Here is a 23,782-nt window from a genome sequence, read left to right on the forward strand (position 1 = left end):
TCTAAAACCTCTTTCAAACTCAAACAAAGATTTTGAAAAAAATTGGACCTAAACCATCCCTTGTCATATTGCTAATTTGTCCGGGCCCGTGTCTCGACGGTATTCCTGGCCGTGTACTGAGAGACTGTGCGGATGAGCTCACAGATGTCTTCACAGACATCTTCAACACCTCTCTGAGCCAGGCTGTTGTGCCTACGTGCCTCAAAGCCACCACCATCATCCCGGTCCCAAAGAAGTCGTCCCCCACCTGCCACAACGACTACCGCCCAGTCGCACTCACTCCCATCCTCATGAAGTGCTTCGAGCGGCTAGTTCTGAACCACATCAAGGCTGCCTTCCCCCCCAACCATGACCCTTTCCAGTGTGCATATCGGCCCAACCGCTCGACCGATGATGCCATCTCCACTGCTCTCCACACTGCGCTCACCCACCTGGAGACCAGAGACTCTTACGTCAGAATGCTGTTGATCGACTTCAGCTCAGCATTCAACACCATCGTTCCCCAACAGCTCACCGACAAACTGAGCAAACTGGGGATCAGCACCTCCCTGTGCAACTGGCTGTTAGACTTCCTGACGGGGAGACCACAGGCAGTCAGAGTTGGAAACAACACCTCCAGCACCATCACGCTGAACACAGGGGCTGTTCGGTTAAAATTTCGTTTGTCTTTCCTGGTTCGCGCATTGTCTGGAGTTCACTTGATAAAAATATCAGCAAGTACAATAGATGGTGAACAAAAAACTACTTTATTCTAACGAGACAGAGAAAGCACTTCTCGTCTCGGTGGGACGAAGACATGAGCACAGAGAACAAAGAGAAAGAGCAAAAAAGCAAAAGAGCAAAAGAGACCGAGCTCCCGCTCTGACAAGTTTTTAAACATACAGAGTGGCGATCTGTTGTCCAATCAGTTGCGAACAAGTCGACCTTTCCCGTCCAATCGGTTACGAGCAACTCAGTGTTGGGCGGGTCTCAGATTGAAGTTGGAGCCGCTGCCTTTTCCTTCCAACGGCTATTGAACTAATAAGACTGATAGTTTTATTTAACTAAATTAGACTGAAATTAAACGTGCACAATTCATAATATATACTAAGCTAAACATGAAAAAACATATGTTTATTTAATCTAAACATGAAATAACGTAATATGTTTACTAATGTGCATAAACACTCTATCATTCCCTCCTGTTGTACATTTAAACATCAGTTCATACATTTCCAAAAGATTTCATGCATGCACGTCATACTAATTGCACAGGGAACCATTCTAATCTCATCTATCCAACGTCTAATATTATTTAACTTACCATGGAGAAGGCGAAAAACCTCTATCACAATTTTGCTGCTGTGATATATAACCTCTCCATTTTTGAGGGTTTTTAATGAGGAAAACTCCTTCTCGGCTCTCCGTTTTCTTTTTTTGCTTTTGTTCTTTGGAGCAACCACTCTCTGGCCATGGTGTACTATCCCTAGCTACAACACTGGGTCCCCTTCACGCATTTGTTGATACAAAACCTTTGCGTAATTCACCTGGGAATTAGTTATCATATTCATTAGCATTGTTCTTAAGCATGGAATAATACAACCAATGACTAAGAAAATAAGTACAATCACAATTGCGAATGGGATAAACATTCTGAGCAAAGTCTTATACCAAGAGCCCCCAAAGAGCCCGTCAAAGATCCACGGTTGATCAGGCCGGTGATCTTTGGCCATGGCATCTCTGAGATCCCTGACAACAGACAGAGCATCAGTCATGTTTATGGAATTCGCTTCTTCGGGTATGTACGTACAACAAGTATCACCCACCATAGCACAGACGCCCCCTTGTGGCGCTGTCAAAAGGTCCAAAACCATTCTATTTTGCAGCACCATTTGTCTAATTGCTGCAATTTCAGTGTTTTGCATTTCATCTACTTCCAAACTGGCGTTTACAAACACTTGAAACCTGTAGTCAATTGTTTCAATTCGTAGCATGTTTTTAGCTACTCCAATTTGTGGAAAAAGAGCTAACATTACCTTACTTCCCGTGCTATGGTGTTTGAATTGTTCTGGAACATCAGTTCCCCAGATCGAATCGTGGGGCATAAACGACACTCTTCTTTTCACATGATGGTGTGCTGGACGACTGGTAACGATGAAAGTATTGTCAGTCACAGTAACAGGTGCGCACATACCGTAGGCTTTCGGAGGAATAAAAGAATATACTTTCCAACCACATAACCACCAAAGATGTGAAGATGCAGGTAAAATGGTGACATTGGTGTGTAACGGTAGCACGTATAAACATCTATTCTCATCTATAAAACCTAGATTTTGACCTGTACCGTACATTGCAACGCATACTGGTAATCTCAATCCGCTCTCGGTCATAACCTGATTTTCAGTTTCCAAAATGGTATCCAAACTTGGAACAATCTCTCCTCTCGAAGCATTGCGAAGAACTGGAAAATGTTGATCAGGTTTATGCGAAGATATTAACATATACGCAGCTCGAGCCATTTTATCTCCAAATACCTTTGAATGCACTCTTTGTTGCGTTACAGAATGTGGCATAAAAGAACAAACAAAGCAATTACTTTTCCTATTTTGTTTAGCAATTAATGTAGCATAACGATACCACGTGTTTGATAACAACGGATTCCAGTCATGTTTTTCTCCTGCAAATGGTTGATATAATGCGTCCATGACATCTGAATTTTGGGCTTTTTTGTCAGGTGTTTCCATCCAGGCTGTCGGTTTGATGTGCGGTTTATTTTTGAACGGCGATGTCACGACTGGTGTTGTCAAAGATGACATCATGCATATAGTTACGGGAAAACCAGTGTGATGTTCACGAAAATCAGGACAGAGTCTCAAGTCCATGCATCCCGCAACCTTGTGGGTTACGATAACGAGTTGAATATCTGTCATTGTGCCAGTTCCAGTTCCTAACCAGTTCCCTTGAGTTATCTTTCTGACAATTCGTTTTGCTTCTTGGGCACAGCTATTTTGAACCCATTTTGTTTTGGGCTCAGAATGGACCACAACGGAGTCCCAACCAGTGGTCCAAGTCTTCCCTGACTTGATACGAGCGTACCAAGAACCATGAGGGTAATCACTTCCAGTTTGTCGTGCTTCGTTCATGAGGATGTTAAGAGGAAATTAGATGATTCCTGCATCTTGTAGTGGCAAGCAGGCTACAGGATGTGCCATGCTAGGGCACTTTTCTGTCATCGTTGGTTGCAATGGTGGAGTTTGGCAGGCTGATGGAATGGGAGGCTTTACGTGCGTCATCTGGATTGCCTCCACTAATTCATACAGCAAGATGATGTGGACCAAACCCATGGCTATTGAGTGGTTTGGCTCCGTCTCTCTTCCACCTGCTCCGGATCTGGTTGGTGAACGATTTTGCAGTGGCTTTGATGCACCCAGGTGGATCTCTCGGCGATTTTGATGGCAGTTGGCGTTGTTATCAGCACGGTGAATGGCCCCTCCGACTTTGGTGCAGACCTTGATCAGCGCCTTCGGGGAGCCCAGCAGCCTCTCTGTTCCTGTAAAGGGAACACAGGACTGCGGCAGTACACGTGCTGTGGACCTCTTTGTTGTTGTACAACATTTCACACAACCATTTTGCCAACAAAGCGCCTGGATCTGAATTATTCTTTTAGAATAAAATGCAACTGGCCTCAGCTTTTGTCCATGCTTTTGTAACAGGACTGAAGTCATGTATTTGTCTTTGCAGTCAACTGTTTGAACAAAAGGTTTGTCATAGTCAGGTAAGGCTAAGACGCTAGTGTTTGCTATCAAATTTTTTAATTCTGTAAATGCTTTACTGCCCTCTTCGGTCCACTGAATAGAGTCTTTCAGTGCCATTTCGTCTTGGTATATAAGTGTCAATAATGGTTGGGTAACTTGTGCATAATGCGGAATCCAAGTTCTGCAATAATTGCACAGTCCCAAAAACGTCATCATCTGTTTTTTCGTCTTAGGTCGAGGAACCTGCAAAATTGTCTGTTTTCTCTTAGTTGTCAACTCTCTTCCCTTTCTTGACAAAAGATGTCCTAAGAAAACTACTTCTTCTTGACAGAACTGCAATTTATCCAAAGAAGCTTTGTTACCTGTATTCGCTAAATATTGGAACAAAGCTATTGATACAGTCTTGTTCTCATCTTCAGTCGGTGAAGCAATTAAGATGTCGTCAACATACAAAAGAATCTGAGAAGATTCAGGATGTTTAAAATCAGCAATACACGAAGACATTTCCTGTGAAAAAATTGTAGGACTATCTGTAAACCCTTGTGGTAATCTTGTATATGTATATTTTTTCCCATTAAATGTAAATCCGAACCAATGACGTGAATTTTTGTGTAACGGAATGGAGAAAAAGGCATTGCTCAAATCAATCACTGTAAACCATTTTTTGTCAGGTTTTAAACTGTTCAATAATGTGTGCGGGTCTGGCACACACGGAGCACGTGATTGTATGGATTTATTTACCTGTCGTAAATCATGCACCATTCTCCAAACTCCAGATTCCACTTTTTTAACAGGAAATATCGGTGTATTACATTCACAAGTTGGGTCTTCAATCAAAATACCAGCTTTCACCATATCCCGTATTACAGGGGTGATGCCAATAATAGCGTCCTGTTTTAATGGATATTGTTTAAGTCTTGGTCGATAAGTCGTTTTAGGCAATACTTCAACTGGTTTCGCTGTTTTAAGTAAGCCCACATCAGTTTTTCCCGATGACCAAAGGGTGGCAGGGACGTCTGGAAAGTCCTCCGCCCCTAAAGTGGCCATCAGTCATAATTCTAGTGAATCGACCTTTATTGGGTCCCCCATAGCGTCAACTACGAAGGACTCCAGAAAATTCACTTTTTTGGGTTTATACCCTTCTTCTGTTGGTATTAAAGCTATTTGCAATTTTTGTAACAGGTCTCTCCCCAACAAATTTATAGGACACTCTCCACTCAAGCCCATAGTGACCTTGTATGGAGTTAGTCCCTCATCTAAAATTTTTATTGGTTTGGAAATCGGTAACAATGTCACTTTCCCATCTGCAGATACCACAGAAATTTGTTGTCGACTCGGAGTGACACCTGGAATGGTGTCTCTTAACACTGATCTGCATGCACCACTATCGCAAAGAAATTTGACATCCTTTTTCCCGATTTTTAGCCAATAATAAGGTTTTTCGTTTTCCGGTAAGGTCAAGGCAAACACATTAGTCAAATCCAAGATTTCAACTGGTTTTATTGATTCCCATTTCTCACTGTTGTGATTGTTGTCATCAGTGTTGAAATGGGGTTCCTCGCGTCAATCTGAATGTTTTGTTTTCCAATGGTGTCCCAAGCATCTCCTGAGAACCTTAAGTGTTTCTTGTCCATTCAACTGATAAGAAGCACATAACTCTTCAAAATTCTCAGTCCAACTTTCTGCATTTTCAACAACATCACCTAGTCCTTTACACGCCTCTGCGACATCACTGTCGCCCCATGGCCGATAAACCAAGATAGTTTGATCATGTATGCTTGAAGAATTAGGATTTGCTACCTGAATGAGTGGCAAAGCGTCACAGTCGCTTCCATTATTCATTTCAATTCCATTCAACTCTTCAAACGGATACAATTGTCCAGAACAATTTGCTTTGCTCCTCGTACGCGAAGACACACAATCAGCAGCAATCTGATTTTTAATATCAGGTTGCAATCCTCGTATTCCTCCAGTAGGGGTCATAAGCGCCCCATTCTGCTGGTCTGCCCAACAGACATTTGGAGTCACCACCGGGGGGGCCCACCCAGGGGGGCCCACCCGCCCCACAGGGGTTGAACAAATGGCGTCCTCCCCTTTCTTCAGCCCTGCGGAGGAGGGGTAGAAGGAGGAGGGGGAAGAGAAGGAGTGGTAGGAGGGGGGTCGTGGCGCCTGCCCCGCCTCTCCCCCTCGCCTCCCGTGGGGGAGCTCTGGGGATTGAAACAATGGCTGCTTTCCATTTTCCACCAACTTTTCATTGGGACGTGCAACAGACGAAGCCACAGTCTCATCGTCAGAGCTCACTTTGGAAGACATTGCAACTATCGCTTTCTCCTCTTTTTTCATCCGTTTGGCTTCCATTTCTCTCTCTCTGATTTTTGCTTGCGCAATCCAAGCTTCGCAGGCAATTGTCTCGGCACGTATCTTTCCAAGAGATTTTTTCATCGCGGATGCTTCCTGAAGTTTCAATCGAAACATGATTTCCTTCAAAGGTTGTAGTTGCAACGCACCAGAGAACGTACTACAGTCCATCCACTTCTTGCAATAAAGTTCGCTACCTGGGAACTTTTTGGACATAAACTCTACGTCCCTATGAATTGGGGTCTTTTTAGAAAAAAATAGCACCCATTTTCACGATTGCAACAACAAATTCCTTCTTTAACTATCACCAGAAAGGAAGTACACCTCGCGATGTTGATTCAAACCCAAGAACAAAGGGCGTGATTCGCGCCAATCCTCAGCCAGGATGCGCGTTCACGCACACACACAAGGAATGCTCTTACGCACACACGCACACACACACACCAACGGCTCAAATGACTTCGCCCCCACCGTTTTTTCTCTCCGAGACAAAGAACTTTCTCTGTGCCACTATGCTAGCATAGACAAACCAAGTTAAGAATGTATTTTTGATCTTATTTCTTTCCTCTCGACTCAGTACTATAGCAGCTGCCCTAAAACACTTCCGCTCTTCAGAATAAAAGCGGTCCACCACACAAACTGAATCCCAGCTATCACCACCTTGTGAACAATATTATTTCGCTGGAAAACTTCCGATTCACAATTCGGCGTGTGGATATTTCGTGCACATTAATATGCACTCCTCCGCCGGCATACGTATTCTCATTTGGCCACCTTGCCTAACGAAAATCGCTTCACACCGGTTCGTACGTGAGTCAAGTGGAAGAGGACCGTCTCTGGCCGGGAGAGGTCTCACAATGCATTCAAACAATGGCTGCTAGCTAGCGCGCTACTTACTTAGTGAACTTTTGAATGCTGCCGTGTAGTCCTTCAGCCAGAACGCGAGGAGCCACAACGCCACCAGAAAGTTGTGATTCTTTCCGTCTCTCGCGCGGAGGATTGCACGAGCAGGCTTCAGTGAAGAACGAAAAAAATCTTCGTTTCTTCCGTAGGTCGCCGCCAATCAAAGAGCAGGTTCGACGCGCCTCTCAATGCGCGCCTCCCGTCAAAAATCATAAAACGGGTCAACCACCAGGAGCTTCTTTAGTTCCCGTCTCGCCTTGATTGGGTCGCCCAGTTGTAGTCCTCACGCTAAGGCAGGTTGACTGGCACGGGTTTCTTGGCACCAATTAATGTTCGGTTAAAATTTCGTTTGTCTTTCCTGGTTCGCGCATTGTCTGGAGTTCACTTGATAAAAATATCAGCAAGTACAATAGATGGTGAACAAAAAACTACTTTATTCTAACGAGACAGAGAAAGCACTTCTCGTCTCGGTGGGACGAAGACATGAGCACAGAGAACAAAGAGAAAGAGCAAAAAAGCAAAAGAGCAAAAGAGACCGAGCTCCCGCTCTGACAAGTTTTTAAACATACAGAGTGGCGATCTGTTGTCCAATCAGTTGCGAACAAGTCGACCTTTCCCGTCCAATCGGTTACGAGCAACTCAGTGTTGGGCGGGTCTCAGATTGAAGTTGGAGCCGCTGCCTTTTCCTTCCAACGGCTATTGAACTAATAAGACTGATAGTTTTATTTAACTAAATTAGACTGAAATTAAACGTGCACAATTCATAATATATACTCAGCTAAACATGAAAAAACATATGTTTACTTAATCTAAACATGAAATAACGTAATATGTTTACTAATGTGCATAAACACTCTATCAGGGGCCCCCCAGGGGTGTGTGCTGGGCCCTCTCCTTTTCACTCTGCTCACACATGACTGCTCACCATCATCACCCAGCTCCACCCTCTTCATAAAGTTTGCGGATGACACAACTGTGGTGGGACTCATCAACAACGATGAGGAGACAGCCTACAGGGACGAGGTCAGCCGCCTTGCCACGTGGTGCAAGGACAACAATCTCCGTCTGAATGTGGAGAAGACGAAGGAGATTGTTGTGGACTTTAGGAGAGTGCGCCCCCAGCATGCTCCACTAACCATTGACGGTGCTGCAGTGGAGAGAGTGAGCAGCACCAAGTTCCTGGGAGTGCACACATCCGAATACCTGTCCTGGAGCTACAGCACGTCATCAATGGCCAAGAAATCCCACCAGCGCCTGTACTTCCTCCGCAAACTCAAAAGAGTTGGAGCCCCGACCCCCATCACGACCTCCTTCTACCGCGGTACCATCCAGAGCATCCTGACCAGCTGTATCACCGTGTGGTACGGCGCTTGCACCATAAGACTCTGCAGCGCATCGTGAGGACAGCTGAGAAGATCATCAGTGTCTCTCTCCTCCCCCCTTCAGGACATTTACAACACCCGCCTCACCCGCAGAGCCATGAGGATCGCTGGCGATCCCACCCACCCCTCCAACACCTCTTCAGCCTGCTGCCATCGGGTAGGAGACTGCGGAGTCTCCGAGCCAAGACCAGCAGGCTCAAGGACAGTTTCTGCCACCAGGCAGTCCGGAGACTCAACTCGGCAGTCCGGAGACTCAGCCCTGCCCACCCTGCCCATTCCCACTGCCACACTCATCGAACTCTGAGGACATGCTACACGCTGTACTATCATCCTGAACTCTATTTTTTGTTCTTTCTCATTTTTTCCTGCAAGACCTCACTTCAACCACTTCAACCCTTTCTTCTTGTTTGTTTTTGCATTACTACATTACGTCACTTTATATATGTCACTACCTCACTTTACATACGTCACTACCTCACTTTACATACGACACTACCTCACTTTACATTCAGAAATTACATGTATAGTCTGTTGTCAATTGTATGTCTTTTTTAGCCACGTTTGCCAACTATTAGTGTCTTGCATGCTGGGTCCGAGAGGACATTAATTTCATCTGTGCTGTATGTCATGCATATTAGCATATTTGACAATAAAGCTTACTTTGACTTTGACTTTGACTTTGACTTGACTTTGTCTTTTGTTATCTTACCACCCGTGCATGTTGCCATTTATATTATAATTGGGCATCATATGACTGAAGATGATATGTGTCATGATCTGGTTGGCGACCAACGGGGGGCGCTGTCGGCCCCACCTGCACCTGCACAGGTGCTGGTCGTCCCGGTCAGATTGGCGACCAGCGGGTAGCGACGTCAGCCCTGCCGGCAGCCTCGCAGGTGCTGGTCGTTATAATCAATGACACTTAAAAGGACACCTGGCACGATCATCCGGTGCCGATTCATTGTTTGTTTGCTGCTTGGTTGCTGCATGCATCGTGTACGTGTTTGTTTAACCTTGGCGGACTTTTACTTTTGGTCTTCTTTTGCTACTTTGTATTTTTTCCATTCAGATCATTTTGATGTTTTACATTTTGTTCCTGCTGACTTTATTTTAATACAATTTGTCTACAACCTCCTGCTCCCTCCTGCCTGCTTTTTGGGATCCGAACCCGCCATCACCACCTTGCAGAACGTGACAGAATGAATCGGCCAACCATCGGATCCCGCAGGTACATCGGACCCGTCTCATTTCCACCCTGTGCCTGGCAATGCTACGTCCACGTTAGCGCGAGCCTCGTCGAGTTTGAATTGCGTCACTCGACGAGCCGCAACGTCCACGTAAACGTCCGGCCGAGACCTCCTTCCAGGTGGCCGTCCAGGGTGACACTGGGTGACTGGCATTACACGCCCACGTCCAGCCACGCTGTCGTCGTGCATGACGAATTGAGTCTCATCCACGACGAGCCGTGCAACGTCCGCGACAACGTCAGTCCGAGACCCCACTCACCGCTGGATCCCGGAGCGGCTCTGGACTGGTCTCGTTCCCCCGGAGCCGGGCAGTTCACGCCCACGTCGGCGTCCGGCCGAGACCTGGTCCCATACGGCCGTACGGGGTGCCATTCTGCGCCTGGCAGTTCGACGTCCACGCAGAGCCATGCGCCGTCGCGTGAACGTGCGAGAGGGATCGCACTCACGCCCACGACGGTCCGTGCCGCGTCTTCGTCCACCCCAGGCCGAGTCCCGTTCCCATCAGGCCGCCGCCCGTCGTGTGCTGGAGAGGCAGCAGTTGCCCTCTCCACCGACCGTTCCCTGGCGAGTGGACCTTTTGGGAGACTGTTGGGACTTCTGGAAGCAGCCCCTTGAAGGGGGGGTACTGTCATGATCTGGTTGGCGACCAACGGGGGGCGCTGTCGGCCCCTCCTGCACCTGCACAGGTGCTGGTCGTCCCGGTCAGATTGGCGACCAGCGGGTAGCGACGTCAGCCCTGCCGGCAGCCTCGCAGGTGCTGGTCGTTATAATCAATGACACTTAAAAGGACACCTGGCACGATCATCCGGTGCCGATTCATTGTCTGTTTGCTGCTTGGTTGCTGCATGCATCGTGTACGTGTTTGTTTAACCTTGGCGGACTTTTACTTTTGGTCTTCTTTTGCTACTTTGTATTTTTTCCATTCAGATCATTTTGATGTTTTACATTTTGTTCCTGCTGACTTTATTTTAATACAATTTGTCAAACAACCTCCTGCTCCCTCCTGCCTGCTTTTTGGGATCCGAACCCGCCATCACCACCTTGCAGAACGTGACAATATGACGTGCCTTGGAACTGATATCTTCTTGAATGAATAGATTTTACATGTCAGGATTTCAAATAGTATGTTCTCCAAAGTGCTTTTAGCTTGCTACATGTAAACAGGCCCAATGCTAGCATGTTAACATTTTAGCAGGTCTATTATGATATAATACTTGATTTTAGGGCAAGATTTAGAGTCCTGCTTTGTACTCTGGTTGCTCTCTTGCTAAATGTAAACGTATTAGGTACGGTGAAACAGTGTTTGAAATAACCATACATTTAATTAATATATTTTAGCATTTGTACAACGGAGTATATTAGGTAACTCCCTGTTGTGTTAGCCTAGTACCTTAGACAACATAAGAAAACCTTTATTGTCTCCCAATGGAGAAATTTGCAATTTACAGTTGCAAAATTTTGACTAAATAAAGTAGAAAAACAAGTATTTGCCTGCGCACAACAAATAAAATTAATAAACGAAAATAAAAATCACTTCTTGAAACATCTCAAAACTCAAATACGCAGTTACATTAGAGTACACTTCCCCGAGCATTGTTAACGCTGTGCAGTGAGACCTCAACTTACGAATGCCTTATAATACCAACTTTTCATCATATGAACGCCAAATTTATTAAAATTAAGCCTCATAATAAGCACTATTTTCATAATACACACCCACCACGGCCGGTCCATCAAGCACATGAACTTCGGATCTGGCGGAGTGATGTTCGGCGGAAGCACACGACCGAACAGCGTTCCAGCCGCACCCCCTCTCATTGAATGCACACGTCGATCGCCTACTTAGAGCTTTTTGCTGATAATTTTACTATTATGGGACCGGAAAATAAACACCACAGGCTCGTGTTCAGCCTCAGTTCAAATGTGGTGCGTTACTATGAATAAATTGAAGAAACTACCAGCCGTACACATCTACTCTGCTCTGTTTATTTGTCATCCGAGACTGGGTGCGTTCAGGTTCGAGAATAGCGCACGACTTCTTATGTTTGGAAAGCATTGTCTAACTCTAACTGAATGAGCAGGGACAAACACTTGCCAACATTTATGTGTTGCTACACTTGTCAAGATGTGATAGAAGTGATTGTGATTGGCTAAAGGGTAGAGCAGGCATGGGCAAACTACGGCCCGCGGGCCACATACGGCCCGTTAGGCTTTTCAATCCGGCCCGCCGAACTTGCCCAAATTATAGTACAAACAGTGTCTAAAACTCATGACAAAAAGCTAGCGAACAACAGGGCAGATAACTGAAAAGTTGCCTGCCCCATTTTTCCCAACTTGAAGCAAAATGAGACCAATCCCAATAAGAAACATTGTCACAAAGTATAAAGTTTTTTTTTAAAATCAAGAATGCACCAACTACAAATGCTAGCTTGCTTAATTTACGTCAAATGCGCATCGCTGTAAATTTTGCTACAGTAGTCGATTGTCATTGTGGTGCACAATGCAACGTTTGCATTGATTCCTACGAGCCACTAAGCCCCTTTCATAAGTCTCACGTACACTTTACAGTCACGGTTTAATGTAAATTTACGTTTTGTAGCGTCACATATGTTGTTAGCTTCTTTTGAATCTTTCTTCTAGTTTGAGGTTCTGTGCATCTATTTTGGAAAATGACATGCAATTGCACGACTTTGTAACGTTTGCGAAAGTCCGGAAGAAAGAAGCAGGCTTCTGATTGGCTGCCGAGCCGAGTATGCAAATTTCAACTGCAGGTAGTCTATGTTTGTGTGCTCGGCGACGGTACACGTGTATTGTTTGCGCGTGAAGGCGAGAGCGTCAGTGAAGAGTTTGTTGAGCACGCGGTCAGGACAAACCATCTATGATTTGGCGGAATTTAACACAAGTAGGTATTATTGAGCTTGAATATTTCGTTGTGTAATAATATGTTTTGAATGTTGAAAGTGATTCAATTTTTCAATAAATGTTGATTTCTTTGCCTCTTCGATGGAAACTTAAAAACAGACGCAATCTTGATAAATCACAGTGCATATGTTATTTTAATCTATTTCCATTTCCTCCTCCAAGTATCTGCGAAATAGTCTGTAAATGCCATATCTTGCATATTCCTTGAGACAAATTTATTAACTGATCAGGGATATTTTTCACATTTGAAAGACAGTTAATAAATTGGGTTGTAGTGTTCTTACTGTGCTTGTACACACTACGTTTAAAGGACAACCGGCACCATTTTTTGTTTTTGTTTCCCACTGATATCAGAAAAACGTTTTATAGCATCTAAAATACCCAAATCAGGCAGGCTGATATTTTTAGTTAAATGAAAAACCAATAAAAATGACTTCAAAATGAATCCGGAAATGGTCAGTTTCAGAAGGTTCCACCCCTCTGTTCGTGACGTCACGCCAAGACGTCTTGCCTTGCTCGAGAATCAAAACAATGGCTTCAGATTCGGAGAAGATGTTTTCTTGTTCTTGTTCTTCTGAAGAGGAAAGCATAAATGTTTGCGATTGATTTTTTTGAGTCGTCCCATATCAATTCGAGCCATCAATGACAGCAATGTAGCACCCAGAAAAAGCAGAAGATTGCGCCCAAGCTCCGTTGGAAATGGGCTGATTTGTCAGCTGGGAATTTGTGTCAGCGAATATCAAATAGTTGTCTTGGTGCAACACACAACGATTCACCATGGCGTTATTTATGTGTTTTCCTTCTAATTTCACCATCAACACGGATTAACACTAAGTTTTCAGACCAAACAAAGTACCCAAAATGCATTGTATGTCGCTTTCTCGGTCAGGGGTGGTCCAAACGTGACGTCACATGGGGATCGTCATCAACTCGAAAACAAGACTTCATATATTCAGCGCAAGTCTTAAAACGTAAACTATAGCTATATGCTGTGGAATCTTTGTAAAATACGCTCAGTCGAAGTCATTTGAAGTGATTTTATAAATTATGGACATAACTTGTTCGGAGTATTTCCGGCCCAAACACTCCCTCCAAATGCTCCTGGCCCGGCCCCTCTGTCAAATTTTAGAACCCAATGCGGCCCGCGAGTCAAAAAGTTTGCCCACCCCTGGGGTAGAGTCATGTCATGGTAAGCCAATCAGAGCTAGTGTTTTCACACACACCGGAACAGCATGTCAATACGCTAAATTGTCATGTGCGAGTTGACAGCTCGGGCGTGGCCGCCGCTCGCGACACTTCACTTTCATTTAATTTCAACGAGTCACTGTCACCTCACCAGTGACATGAATACGACCAAAGTGCATGGCGCTATGTCTTGTGCTGGCAAATCTTACAGTTTGCTTTGCACGAGTTGATTGTTAGACGCGAGTGTGTCATTTTATTCGCCCCGCCCGCCTTCTTTTGTCACGTTTTATTCTGCGTCCGTGGAATCATCGGACTTGCGCCTTTTGTTGTCATAAAATCTCTCGAGACTCGAAGTGAATGCAGATGACATCGAGGAGCTTGTTGCTGACCATAATGAGGTCATCAACACAGAGAATTTGATTTGCCTTCAAGAGGACAAGCAGAAGCAGGCCATTCAACAGTTGATGTGCAGGCTTTTATTGAACAGTTCCATCCAGAAAAGGCAATGAGAATCATCAACATGATGAATGATAATGTGATGCCTCAGTTTCGTAAGACCTTACAAGTCAGAAAGCAACAGGTGTCAATTAAGAGCCATCAATGACCATCACAAATGTAAATAAAGTGACTATTATACAGTGCAGTGTACTTCTTTCATTCCAATACAATAGCACATTTATTATACATAGGATAAGGTAGGTTGTGTGTAGTTTTAAGGCTTATTTAGTTGAAAAGTATATTTTATGGAAACCCGGCAACGGATTATTCCCGTTTTTAATGGTTTCCTATGGGATTTTTTTTTAGATACACACTTTTCGCCTTACACACTCTGTCTGGGAACCAATTAAGTTCGTAAGTTGAGGTCTCACTGTGTGTGTGTGTGTGTGTGTGTGTGTGTGTGTGTGTGTGTGTGTGTGTGTGTGTGTGTGTGTGTGTGTGTGTGTGTGTGTGTGTGTGTGTGTGTGTGTGTGTGCATGTATGGGGTCACATTAGGTCATGTCCCTGGCAGACTCAATCGACGACTCGCTCACCTGTCAGTCAGGTCGAGAGGACTCCCAAGAGGCAAGAAAAGAGAGAGAAGAAGAGGAAGGTGATGAAGAGGAAGAAGGGGAGGAAGAAGAGGAGGGAGAGGAAGAAGAGGAAGACTACAGGGAATGCTCTTGGGGCGGGACAGCCTCCTCCTGCCGTGTGGTGGGCCAAGGCGGGCGGGGGCCCTCCGGCGCCGCTATGCACGAGGACAGTACGGCCACTTCATTCAGCGATGTTACACTCTATCTGGACGACAACTGCCTCCCGTCCTCACCAATCTCCCGCCCGCCCTCCTCACCACTGTCTTGTCCAGCCTCCAGCTCTGATACGGAGTACTGGGGCGGCGCTAGTGGGAGAGAGGACAGCCGAGAGACGGAGAGAGGTGGCAACGCCAGCCGGAGGAGCAGCACCCCTTGCACAGAGTGTCGGGGGGAGTACCGAGGGAGGCCTACTGCAGGAGGACACTTGCCTGTTTTGACCATAGAACCACCCAGCGACAGCTCAGTCGACATGAGTGACAGGTCAGTGATTAAAATCACAAAAAAAAGAATGAATGCATGTTACATCAATGATTCCCCACCACCGCACAATGCCATTAATCTGGGGCAGCCTCGCAAAGGAACACAGAATAATAAATAAATAAATATGTCATCCCTGTAAATCTCCCTCAATCATGGGTTCGTGGTAAAACTGTTTGGAGGACCTTTTGTGCACAGTTCATAACTCTTATTTTGGTGTAATTCTCATTTTGATTTGATGTACCGTATTTTCCGGTGTACTGTATAAAGCTCACCTCCAATGAATGGTGTATTTTCATAGTTTTTCATCTTTTGAAGAAAATGAAGCCTTTTGGGTGCATTTGGGTAATTCACACATATCCCGACTTTGACATGGTGTAAATTTGAAAGAAGAAGAATGAAACAGGACGTATCGATTCGTGGCCCATTTGGTAGCATGGCGAACAGAGATAATGTTTTTTTCTATCCCGTTCCACCCGCCTGTAACATTTTAATCAATATTCATGTTTTTAACCTGTACAAATACTTGCTGCACGGTGAGAACATGCAAACTCCACACAGGGAATGAAACAATGACCTGCACACTGTGCAGTTGACACACTGGCCGCTGGAGCACCGAGCCACTTGTCAGGGAGTTAAAGTCAATAAATAAATAAGATTTTTATGTAAATATACATGCAAAGGTTTAGCATGGGCACCTGAAAAATCTACATCAGTATAGCCCAGAAGTATGTGCACTTTTTTAATTCCCAACACCCTGGGTTGGACTGTACGTCTTAACATCTCAAATCCGATGAATCTTCAGGTCCGAGCGAGGCTCCATCGGGCGTCTGGTCTACGAGCAGGAACTGCCTGGAGTGGAGCGAAGCGCGGGAGAAGAAAGTGGAGTTGGAGATGGCGAGAGCGGAGAAGAAGAACAAGGAGGTGGCGGCGCAGGGAGTAGCGAGGCCGAATCACCGCAGGGAACCATCAAACACAAACCAAACGGCCGCTCGGTGGTGATGGCGCAGGGACAGGCTCGAAGTCCCGCCCCCACCGCCATGTCAATGCCTTCGGCTCGCACCCTGCCGTCCCACATACTGCCTCACCCGCTCCAGCACGCGCACCCTCACCCGTCTCCCATCCCCCACTTGCCCACCGTGCTGCACCATCACCCGCAATACAACCACATGCCGTACGTGCATCACGGCGGGGCGGCGTATGTGCCGCATTTTGCCCAGCACCACTACCACCATCTGCACCACCACCTCCCGCACTCATACCCGGAACCCCCTTCCTCGCCGCTGCCCTCGCCCATTCCAGCGCTCTCCCCGATGCCACCGCCTCCACCGCTCACACCCTCTCCGCTATCATCTTTGGCGGATGCCCATCAGCACTTGCACCAGCAGCCGCACCTGCATCACCCGCTTCATCACCACCTGCTGTGCTCGGATGGCGACAATGAAAGCGTCAACTCCACCACCACTAACTCCAACGACGACACCACCATCAACAACGGCAGCTCAGGTTCATCGTCGCGTGACAGCTTGCGCGAGCCCACGCCGGCGGCACTCGGCAAGCAGACCTATCAACGCGAGAGCCGACACAACTGGGACTCGCCCGCGTTCAACAATGACGTGGTCCAGCGGCGCCACTACCGGATCGGACTGAACCTTTTCAACAAGTGAGGAAATTGAGTACCGCGGGTTCATTGAAAATAACGTGGTTTTCAATCTCCACAGAAAGACAAGAATACAGTATTTTCCGGTGTATAAGGTGCACCGCATTATAAAGTGAATCTTCAATGAAGGACATATTTTTTAACTTTTCCATATATTAGATGCACAGCATGATAAAGCTTTTGGGAAAAAATGGAAAATGCTAATTATAGTGCAGAAAATACGGTACTTTGTTTGGGATTTTTCAGTCATATCTGAATAGTACAAGACTAAATTGTAATATTTCCAAATACATCGATGAAAAGGTTTCTTCAGCCGTCATCTGTACTTCTTTGAAGTTGCCGGACGTTTCGCTACACATCCGAAAAGCTTCGTCAGCAAACTAAAGTTGTGTTGGTAGCTCTGGCACTATATACAGTAAAGTCTCGTTATATCGATATCAGTTATATCAGTTATATCAGTTATTACGATACTATTTCTATGAATGCAAGGAGAAAATTTACATGCCGCAGGATCGGATATATCGATAGTCCGGTTATATCGATATACAGTAAAGTCTCGTTATATCGATATTCAAGGGAGTCCGAAAAAATATCGATATAACCGGGACTATCGCTATATCCGACCCTGTTTGCATGTAATTTTCTCCGTGCGTGCATAGAAATAGTATCGATATAACCGGGACTATCGATATATCCGATATCGATATAACGAGACTTTACTGTATTTTTTTCCGACTCCCGAGAATATCTATATAATGAGACTTTACTGTATATCACTAATGGACAGAGGTGGCGGTGACAGACCTCTGTTTTGATACCGCCACCTCTGTCTATTAGGGATATGTAAAGGGCCAGAGCTACCAGCACAATTTTAGTTTGCTGACAAAGCTTTTCGGATGAAGAGCGAAATGTCCAACACCTTCAAAGAAGTACAGATGACGGCTGAAGAAACCTTTTCATCGATGGACCACTCCTGTACGACTGAGAGCTTTCACAGACGTATTTCCAAAGACAAGAACACTGCACTTTGAAGGCAAAACTGTTCTCAATATTTACCAAAATAATCACTTTATGAGGGAAGCACATTGGTGAGGTCCACTGAAACCTACATTTTCTTAAATGTTTAGCAAGATATGGTATTTGAATTACTTCAGCAAATTACAATCATATCAGATTTAATTAAGACCAAATAGTCTTCAATGACGGCAAAAACATGGACTCTGGAATATTTGAAGACCACATTTTTTGATGGTGACAATGTTTTCATTTTAGTTCATTGGAAACCGTGAACCTAAATAGCATGTCTGATGTTTCTGTGGCCCTTGGTTTCAGTGTACAGAAAAAAAGCACCAAACAGATACAAATTCCTGACATTTTTTTTTTTATTCGGGTTGTCAGGAAACCGGAAAAGGGGATCCAGTATCTGATCGAGAGAGGCTTTGTTTCGGACACACCAGTAGGCATCGCGAGGTTCGTCCTGGAGAGAAAAGGTCTAAGTCGTCAGATGATTGGCGAGTTCCTGGGCAGCAGGCAGCAGTTCAACAAGGACGTGCTCGAGTGAGGACCTCGTTTTCCCCATCAATTTCTGTTGTCACGGAGTTGTGCGCTACTAACCGCCGGTGCACTTCTTGTTTTCAGTTGTGTCCTGGACGAAATGGACTTTTCGGGAATGGATCTGGATGATGCCCTGCGGAAGTTTCAAGCTCAGATCAAAGTTCAGGGTGAAGCACAGCGGGTGGAGCGTCTGGTGGAGGCTTTCAGGTAGTCCCCGTCCGTTAATAGCGTGCAAGAGGGCTTATCTGACGAGGATGTTCTCGCCCTGCAGTCAGCGGTACTGTGTTTGCAACCCGGTGCTGATACGGCAGTTCCAAAATCCAGACACCATCTTTATCCTGGCCTTTGCCATTATACTCCTCAACACTGACATGTACAGCCCAAACGTAAAGCCTGAAAAGAAGATGAAACTGGATGACTTCATCAAGAACCTGCGAGGTAACTAGCTCTTGATTTCGACATTTGTTGAACTTCTCGATAGGTACTATTGTTACCACTGTGGAGTTATCTTACCTTTGGTAGTGCATATTAATCATTCCCATGCACATTCAACTCTGGATTGCAACTGAACCCAAAGTCGGGGCGAGTGTACCCCTTCATCAACACAGACTATAATATGTTTGCCAAAAGAGTTTTTTGTAGACTTGTCCAACTGTCTTAAATATACAAAGATTTGAATTGAACCAGCTCCAGTTGCTCTTCACTCACACTTCATTCACCCCCATATTAATTCCGTTTTACCTCCAGGCGTGGACAACGGTCAGGACATTCCCAGAGACCTTCTGGTGTCTATCTATGGAAGGATCCAAAAGTGGGAGCTGAGGACCAATGACGATCATGTGTCTCAGGTGCAGGCGGTGGAGAGGATGGTGGTCGGCAAGAAGCCTGTGAGAGCCTCCCGTCTTCCACATTCCCCCCCACCTGCATGCCATCTGCTCTTACTGAAGGGTTAACAAATGAATCCCAGGTTCTGTCGCTGCCTCACCGCCGGCTGGTGTGCTGCTGCCAGCTGTTCGAGGTTCCTGACCCGAACCGAGCCCAGAGGAGCGGCATCCACCAAAGGGAGGTTTTCCTGTTCAATGACCTGCTGATGGTAAGATATCATATAGAGAAATAAAATGCAAGTCATTGACATTCCCTAAAAATGTTTACAATACATTTTTATATGCCGCTTTAACAACAGCTGAAGCCGCAACAAAGCGCTCAACATGGACAGGTATCATATACAGGAAATAAAGCAGTCACAAAGATAGTAGAAAGCACCAAGGAGTGAAACCAAAATCAAGTCGGAATCGTGCTGAGTTCAATGCCAAAGAGTACGAGTGAGTTTTGAGATGGGTTTTAAAGATGGGCAGCGAGGGGGCTTGCCAAAAGTTCAGTGGCAGGTCATTCCAGAGAGTGGGAGCAGCAACGGAAAAGGCTCCATCCACTCTGAGCCTCCGTTTAGTTTTTGGCATATCTAAAAATGTCTGGTCAGCAGACCTGAGGTGCCATTTAAAGATTTGAGAACAAATAAGATCTTAAAAAGAACCCTAAAATGTATAAGGAGCCAGGGGAGGGATGCCAGAGTTGGAGTTCTGTGCTTTTTACGAGTACCACTGAAGAGGCGAGCAGCAGCATTCTGGACCAGCTGGAGACGCTTCATGGAGGATTGGCTGACTCCAAAATAAAGCGCATTATAGTAATTGAGCCGAGATGTGAATTTAGTTTACGTATAGAAATGTTATAACAACAGTAATTATAACCGCGTTCTTCGGCTGGCTCAATAACGAGCAGATATACATACATACCCCTTACATGAGTCAATTTCACCATGGCAAACAACTGTATATGCTTTAAAAATACTTTTCTAGAATGTCTATTTTATCTATTTATCGTTGTGGTGTCTTTAAACATTTATAGAAATAGCGTGAACTTGAATCGAGGAAGCACTTTATTTTGTATTTTGTTTTTTACATGTTGCCCATTCCTCATCTAAATAAATACTGTATTATATCCTCGCTTCTTCCCCTTCTTCTGCCTTTTCAGGTAACCAAAATCTTCCAAAAGAAGAAGGCCTCTGTGACATACAGTTTCCGTCAATCATTCCCTCTGGTGGACATGCAGGTGCACACTTTCCAGAGCACTTGTAAGTCCCTCTTTTTTTCTTCCTACCTCCAACCTCAACCTTACATACACATACAAAATAAGAGAATTTCAGATACACCATCTAATGACATCCAATTATTGTGCTTGAACAGATATAGTTGTCATATTTGATTGGCACTATCAGTTATTTAAAGGACAACCGACACCACTTTTTTTGTTTCCTGACATCAGAAAAACGTTTTATAGCATCTAAAATACCCAAAACATGCAGGATGATATTTTTAGTCAAATGCAAAACACCAATAAAAATGACTTAAAGTGTCAAAAACTACTTCAAATTGAACCCGGAAGTGACCAGTTTCAGAATGTCCCGCCCCCTTGTCCGTGATGTCACGCCAAGACATCTTGCCTTGCTCGAGAATCAAAACAATGGCTTCAGATTCAGAGAAGATGCTTTCTTGTTACTCATCCACTTATGAATATGATTCAAATAGTTCTGAAGAGGAAAGCATACATGTTTTCAATCGATTAAAGAAGTTATTCCCTGTCAATTTGAGGCATCTGGACAGAAATGTAGCACCCACAAAATGCAGAAGATGGCGCCAAACCTCCGTTGGAAATGGGGTGATTTGTTTGTGTCAGCAAATATCAAATAGTTGTCTTGGTGCAACACACAACGATTCACCATTAGGTTATTTATGTGTTTTCCTTCTAATTTCGCCATCAACACGGATCAACACGAAGTTTTCAGACCAAACAAAGTACCGCAAAATGCATTGTGTGTCCTTTTCTCGGTCAGGGGCGTTTCTTCCGTGACGTGACGTCAGGAAGCGTCACCAACTCAAAAACAAGACTTCCTGAATATTCAGTGCGAGTCTTAAAATGTAAAATATAGCTATTTGCGGTGGAATCTTTGTAAAATACGCTCAGTAGAAGTCATTTGAAGCGATTTTACAAATTATAGACACAACTTATCCGTATGCGCCGGTTGTCCTTTAACATTCTTCTTATGTCGCAAGCCAAAATTAAATGTTTTGAAATGAAAGATACACATTGCAGTGCTTTTTTACTGTAACTGAAAACACATTTGATTTGATTTCGATTATAAAATACAATTTAAACCAGAGTGACATCAAATGGTCCAAGACAAACCGGGTAAGTTACACCACAAGGTTGACATGGTGAAGAGCCCCTTCCTCAATGAACATCATGTCGCTTCTAACGACTGAATTTGAGTCTTGTTGTGCCGTTCAGATTATCCTCACGGCATCAGGTTGACATCGGCCAACCCCGGGGGCGAGAGGAAAGTCCTGATCGTGTTCACGGCACCAAGCCAACAGGACCGTGCTCGCTTCACGTCGGACCTGAGAGAGAGTGTGGCCGAGGTGCAGGACATGGAGAAATATCGCGTGGAGTGTAAGTTTATAACATAGTTTAGCTGACTGACCGCAAAGAACTGAATGGAAATGAGGAGAAGTTTGGCATACAGTGGATCATGGAGTTTATAATCACACACGTATATACATTGCAATTGTTAACTCAGTAAATTACTAATATTAAATCACTAGGTCAATTCAAATATTAAAATACAACTGATATGTCTAATTAAAAAAACATCAACAATGAAAATGATCAAAATGCCACAATGGTGGTAAAATGGTTATTTGCATCTTCAAATATTTCCCCAAGCTGCACTAAATACATTCGACAGTAGTTTTCACAAGGCCAATTCAAATATTATTTCTGTGTTACAAATTATTTAATGATATAATCAGTGTCTGAAACTCATGACAAAACGTTAGCGGACACTCGGGCAGACAACTCTGAAAAGTTGCCCGCCCGGCCATAAAGTTGCCTGCCCCATTTTTCACAACTTGAAACACAATAAGACGACTAATCGCAAAAAAAAAAAAAAAATTGTTGCGAAGTATAAATATGTTTTTTTTTTAATTAAGGAAGTATCTACCACAAATGCTCCCTTGCTTAATTTATATATCCCTTGCTGAAAATTTTGCTCCAGTTGTCATTTGTCGTCATGGTGCACAATGCAATGTTTGCGTTGCGTTGTCTGCTAAAAGCCACGTGGCTCCTCTTTCAAAACTTTCAAGTACACTTTTCAGTCACGGTGTACTCCGAAGCACGAAACAGGTTTCTGATTGGCTGCCGGTGCCGAGTATGCAAAATGTTCGTTTGGCAATTTGCATACAAGGCACTGAAAAGTGTACTTGAAATCTTAGAAAGAGGAGTCCACTTGGCTTGTAGCAGTTTGCTTGTAGCTTTTTGCTTTATTGAATAAAACAAACATTTGATTTGAAAATAATCGGGGTTTCTTTTGTTGTCGGCCACCCGGGCCGAGACGTTTTGAAAGTTGTGCGCCCCGGGCCTCCGGGCAGACGTTATTTCAAACACTGATATAATAAATAATATCATAAAAATGTCGACGTTGAGGGTCTTCCACAGTTAATTTGTTTTTAACATGATAATTTGTTTCTAAGTAAACTGTTATTTTGTTGTAAAATATATTCATTCTTATCTTTAAATTTTTTGATCTATAGCACTGGTAGAAAAATATAAATAAAAATATTAGCATATGACATTCAATAAAGTGAAATATTTACAAATGAATGGTTCTGAAACATCATAGTTATAAATTATAGATCATGTTAAAAATTATATTGCCCTACCTATGATAAATCAAACCCAAAAACATTTTTTTTTTTCAAAAAAATAACAGAAAGAAAATATTTGTAGCGACAGAAACTGTCTTACTGAAATGTTTTGTTGACCAGTGTAATTAATATAATTATAATCATTGAACACGTCATTTTTTACAAATAATTATTATTGAGAAATTGTCCGTTGACAATTGGCTGAAAATGAACAAATAGATTTGGATTAAGCAATTTTGGGAGTAACTGTGATGTCATCTCACCTCACATACAGCTGAGCTTGAGAAGCAGAAAGGTGTGATGCGTCCCGCTGCGCTGATCGGCGGCCGACAGGGTGGCGGGGACAGCGCGACGGGGCCTGCCAAGAGTGAGCCGGTGAACGGCACCCTGGTTCGGCCTAGCCTGGACGACACGTACGCGTCAGTGGACGGACTCAAACGCACGGCACTCAGCTCTTCGCTCAGAGACCTGTCAGACAGCGGTCAGCACAACTTCTTCTTTAGAAAATGTAGAAAATACTTGATTCCAAATTC

At 44.4% G+C, this 23,782-nt stretch overlaps 1 protein-coding gene across 2 annotated transcripts in view; it reads left to right on the forward strand.

Annotated features, from left to right (window-relative positions):
• Nucleotides 1-23,782, forward strand: part of LOC148903200 (IQ motif and SEC7 domain-containing protein 1-like) — a 52,672-nt gene that overhangs the window by 17,969 nt on the left and 10,921 nt on the right. The window contains exons 6-16 of one of the 2 annotated variants that reach the window (XM_088997779.1): nucleotides 14,725-14,971; nucleotides 15,074-15,281; nucleotides 16,084-16,941; nucleotides 18,337-18,495; nucleotides 18,577-18,699; nucleotides 18,764-18,930; nucleotides 19,240-19,379; nucleotides 19,460-19,585; nucleotides 20,521-20,620; nucleotides 21,835-21,996; nucleotides 23,524-23,730. In XM_088997779.1, coding sequence (XP_088853905.1) covers nucleotides 14,725-14,971; nucleotides 15,074-15,281; nucleotides 16,084-16,941; nucleotides 18,337-18,495; nucleotides 18,577-18,699; nucleotides 18,764-18,930; nucleotides 19,240-19,379; nucleotides 19,460-19,585; nucleotides 20,521-20,620; nucleotides 21,835-21,996; nucleotides 23,524-23,730 — 2,497 coding nt within the window. Of the gene's footprint in view, nucleotides 1-14,724; nucleotides 15,282-16,083; nucleotides 16,942-18,336; nucleotides 18,496-18,576; nucleotides 18,700-18,763; nucleotides 18,931-19,239; nucleotides 19,380-19,459; nucleotides 19,586-20,520; nucleotides 20,621-21,834; nucleotides 21,997-23,523; nucleotides 23,731-23,782 lie in introns of both variants that reach the window. The other variant, XM_088997771.1, reaches the window with a different exon arrangement.

The sequence above is a fragment of the Hippocampus bargibanti genome, linkage group LG01 (assembly GCF_051943395.1).
Source record: "Hippocampus bargibanti isolate YZ-2025 linkage group LG01, ASM5194339v1, whole genome shotgun sequence".
Taxonomy (NCBI): Eukaryota; Metazoa; Chordata; class Actinopteri; order Syngnathiformes; family Syngnathidae; genus Hippocampus; species Hippocampus bargibanti.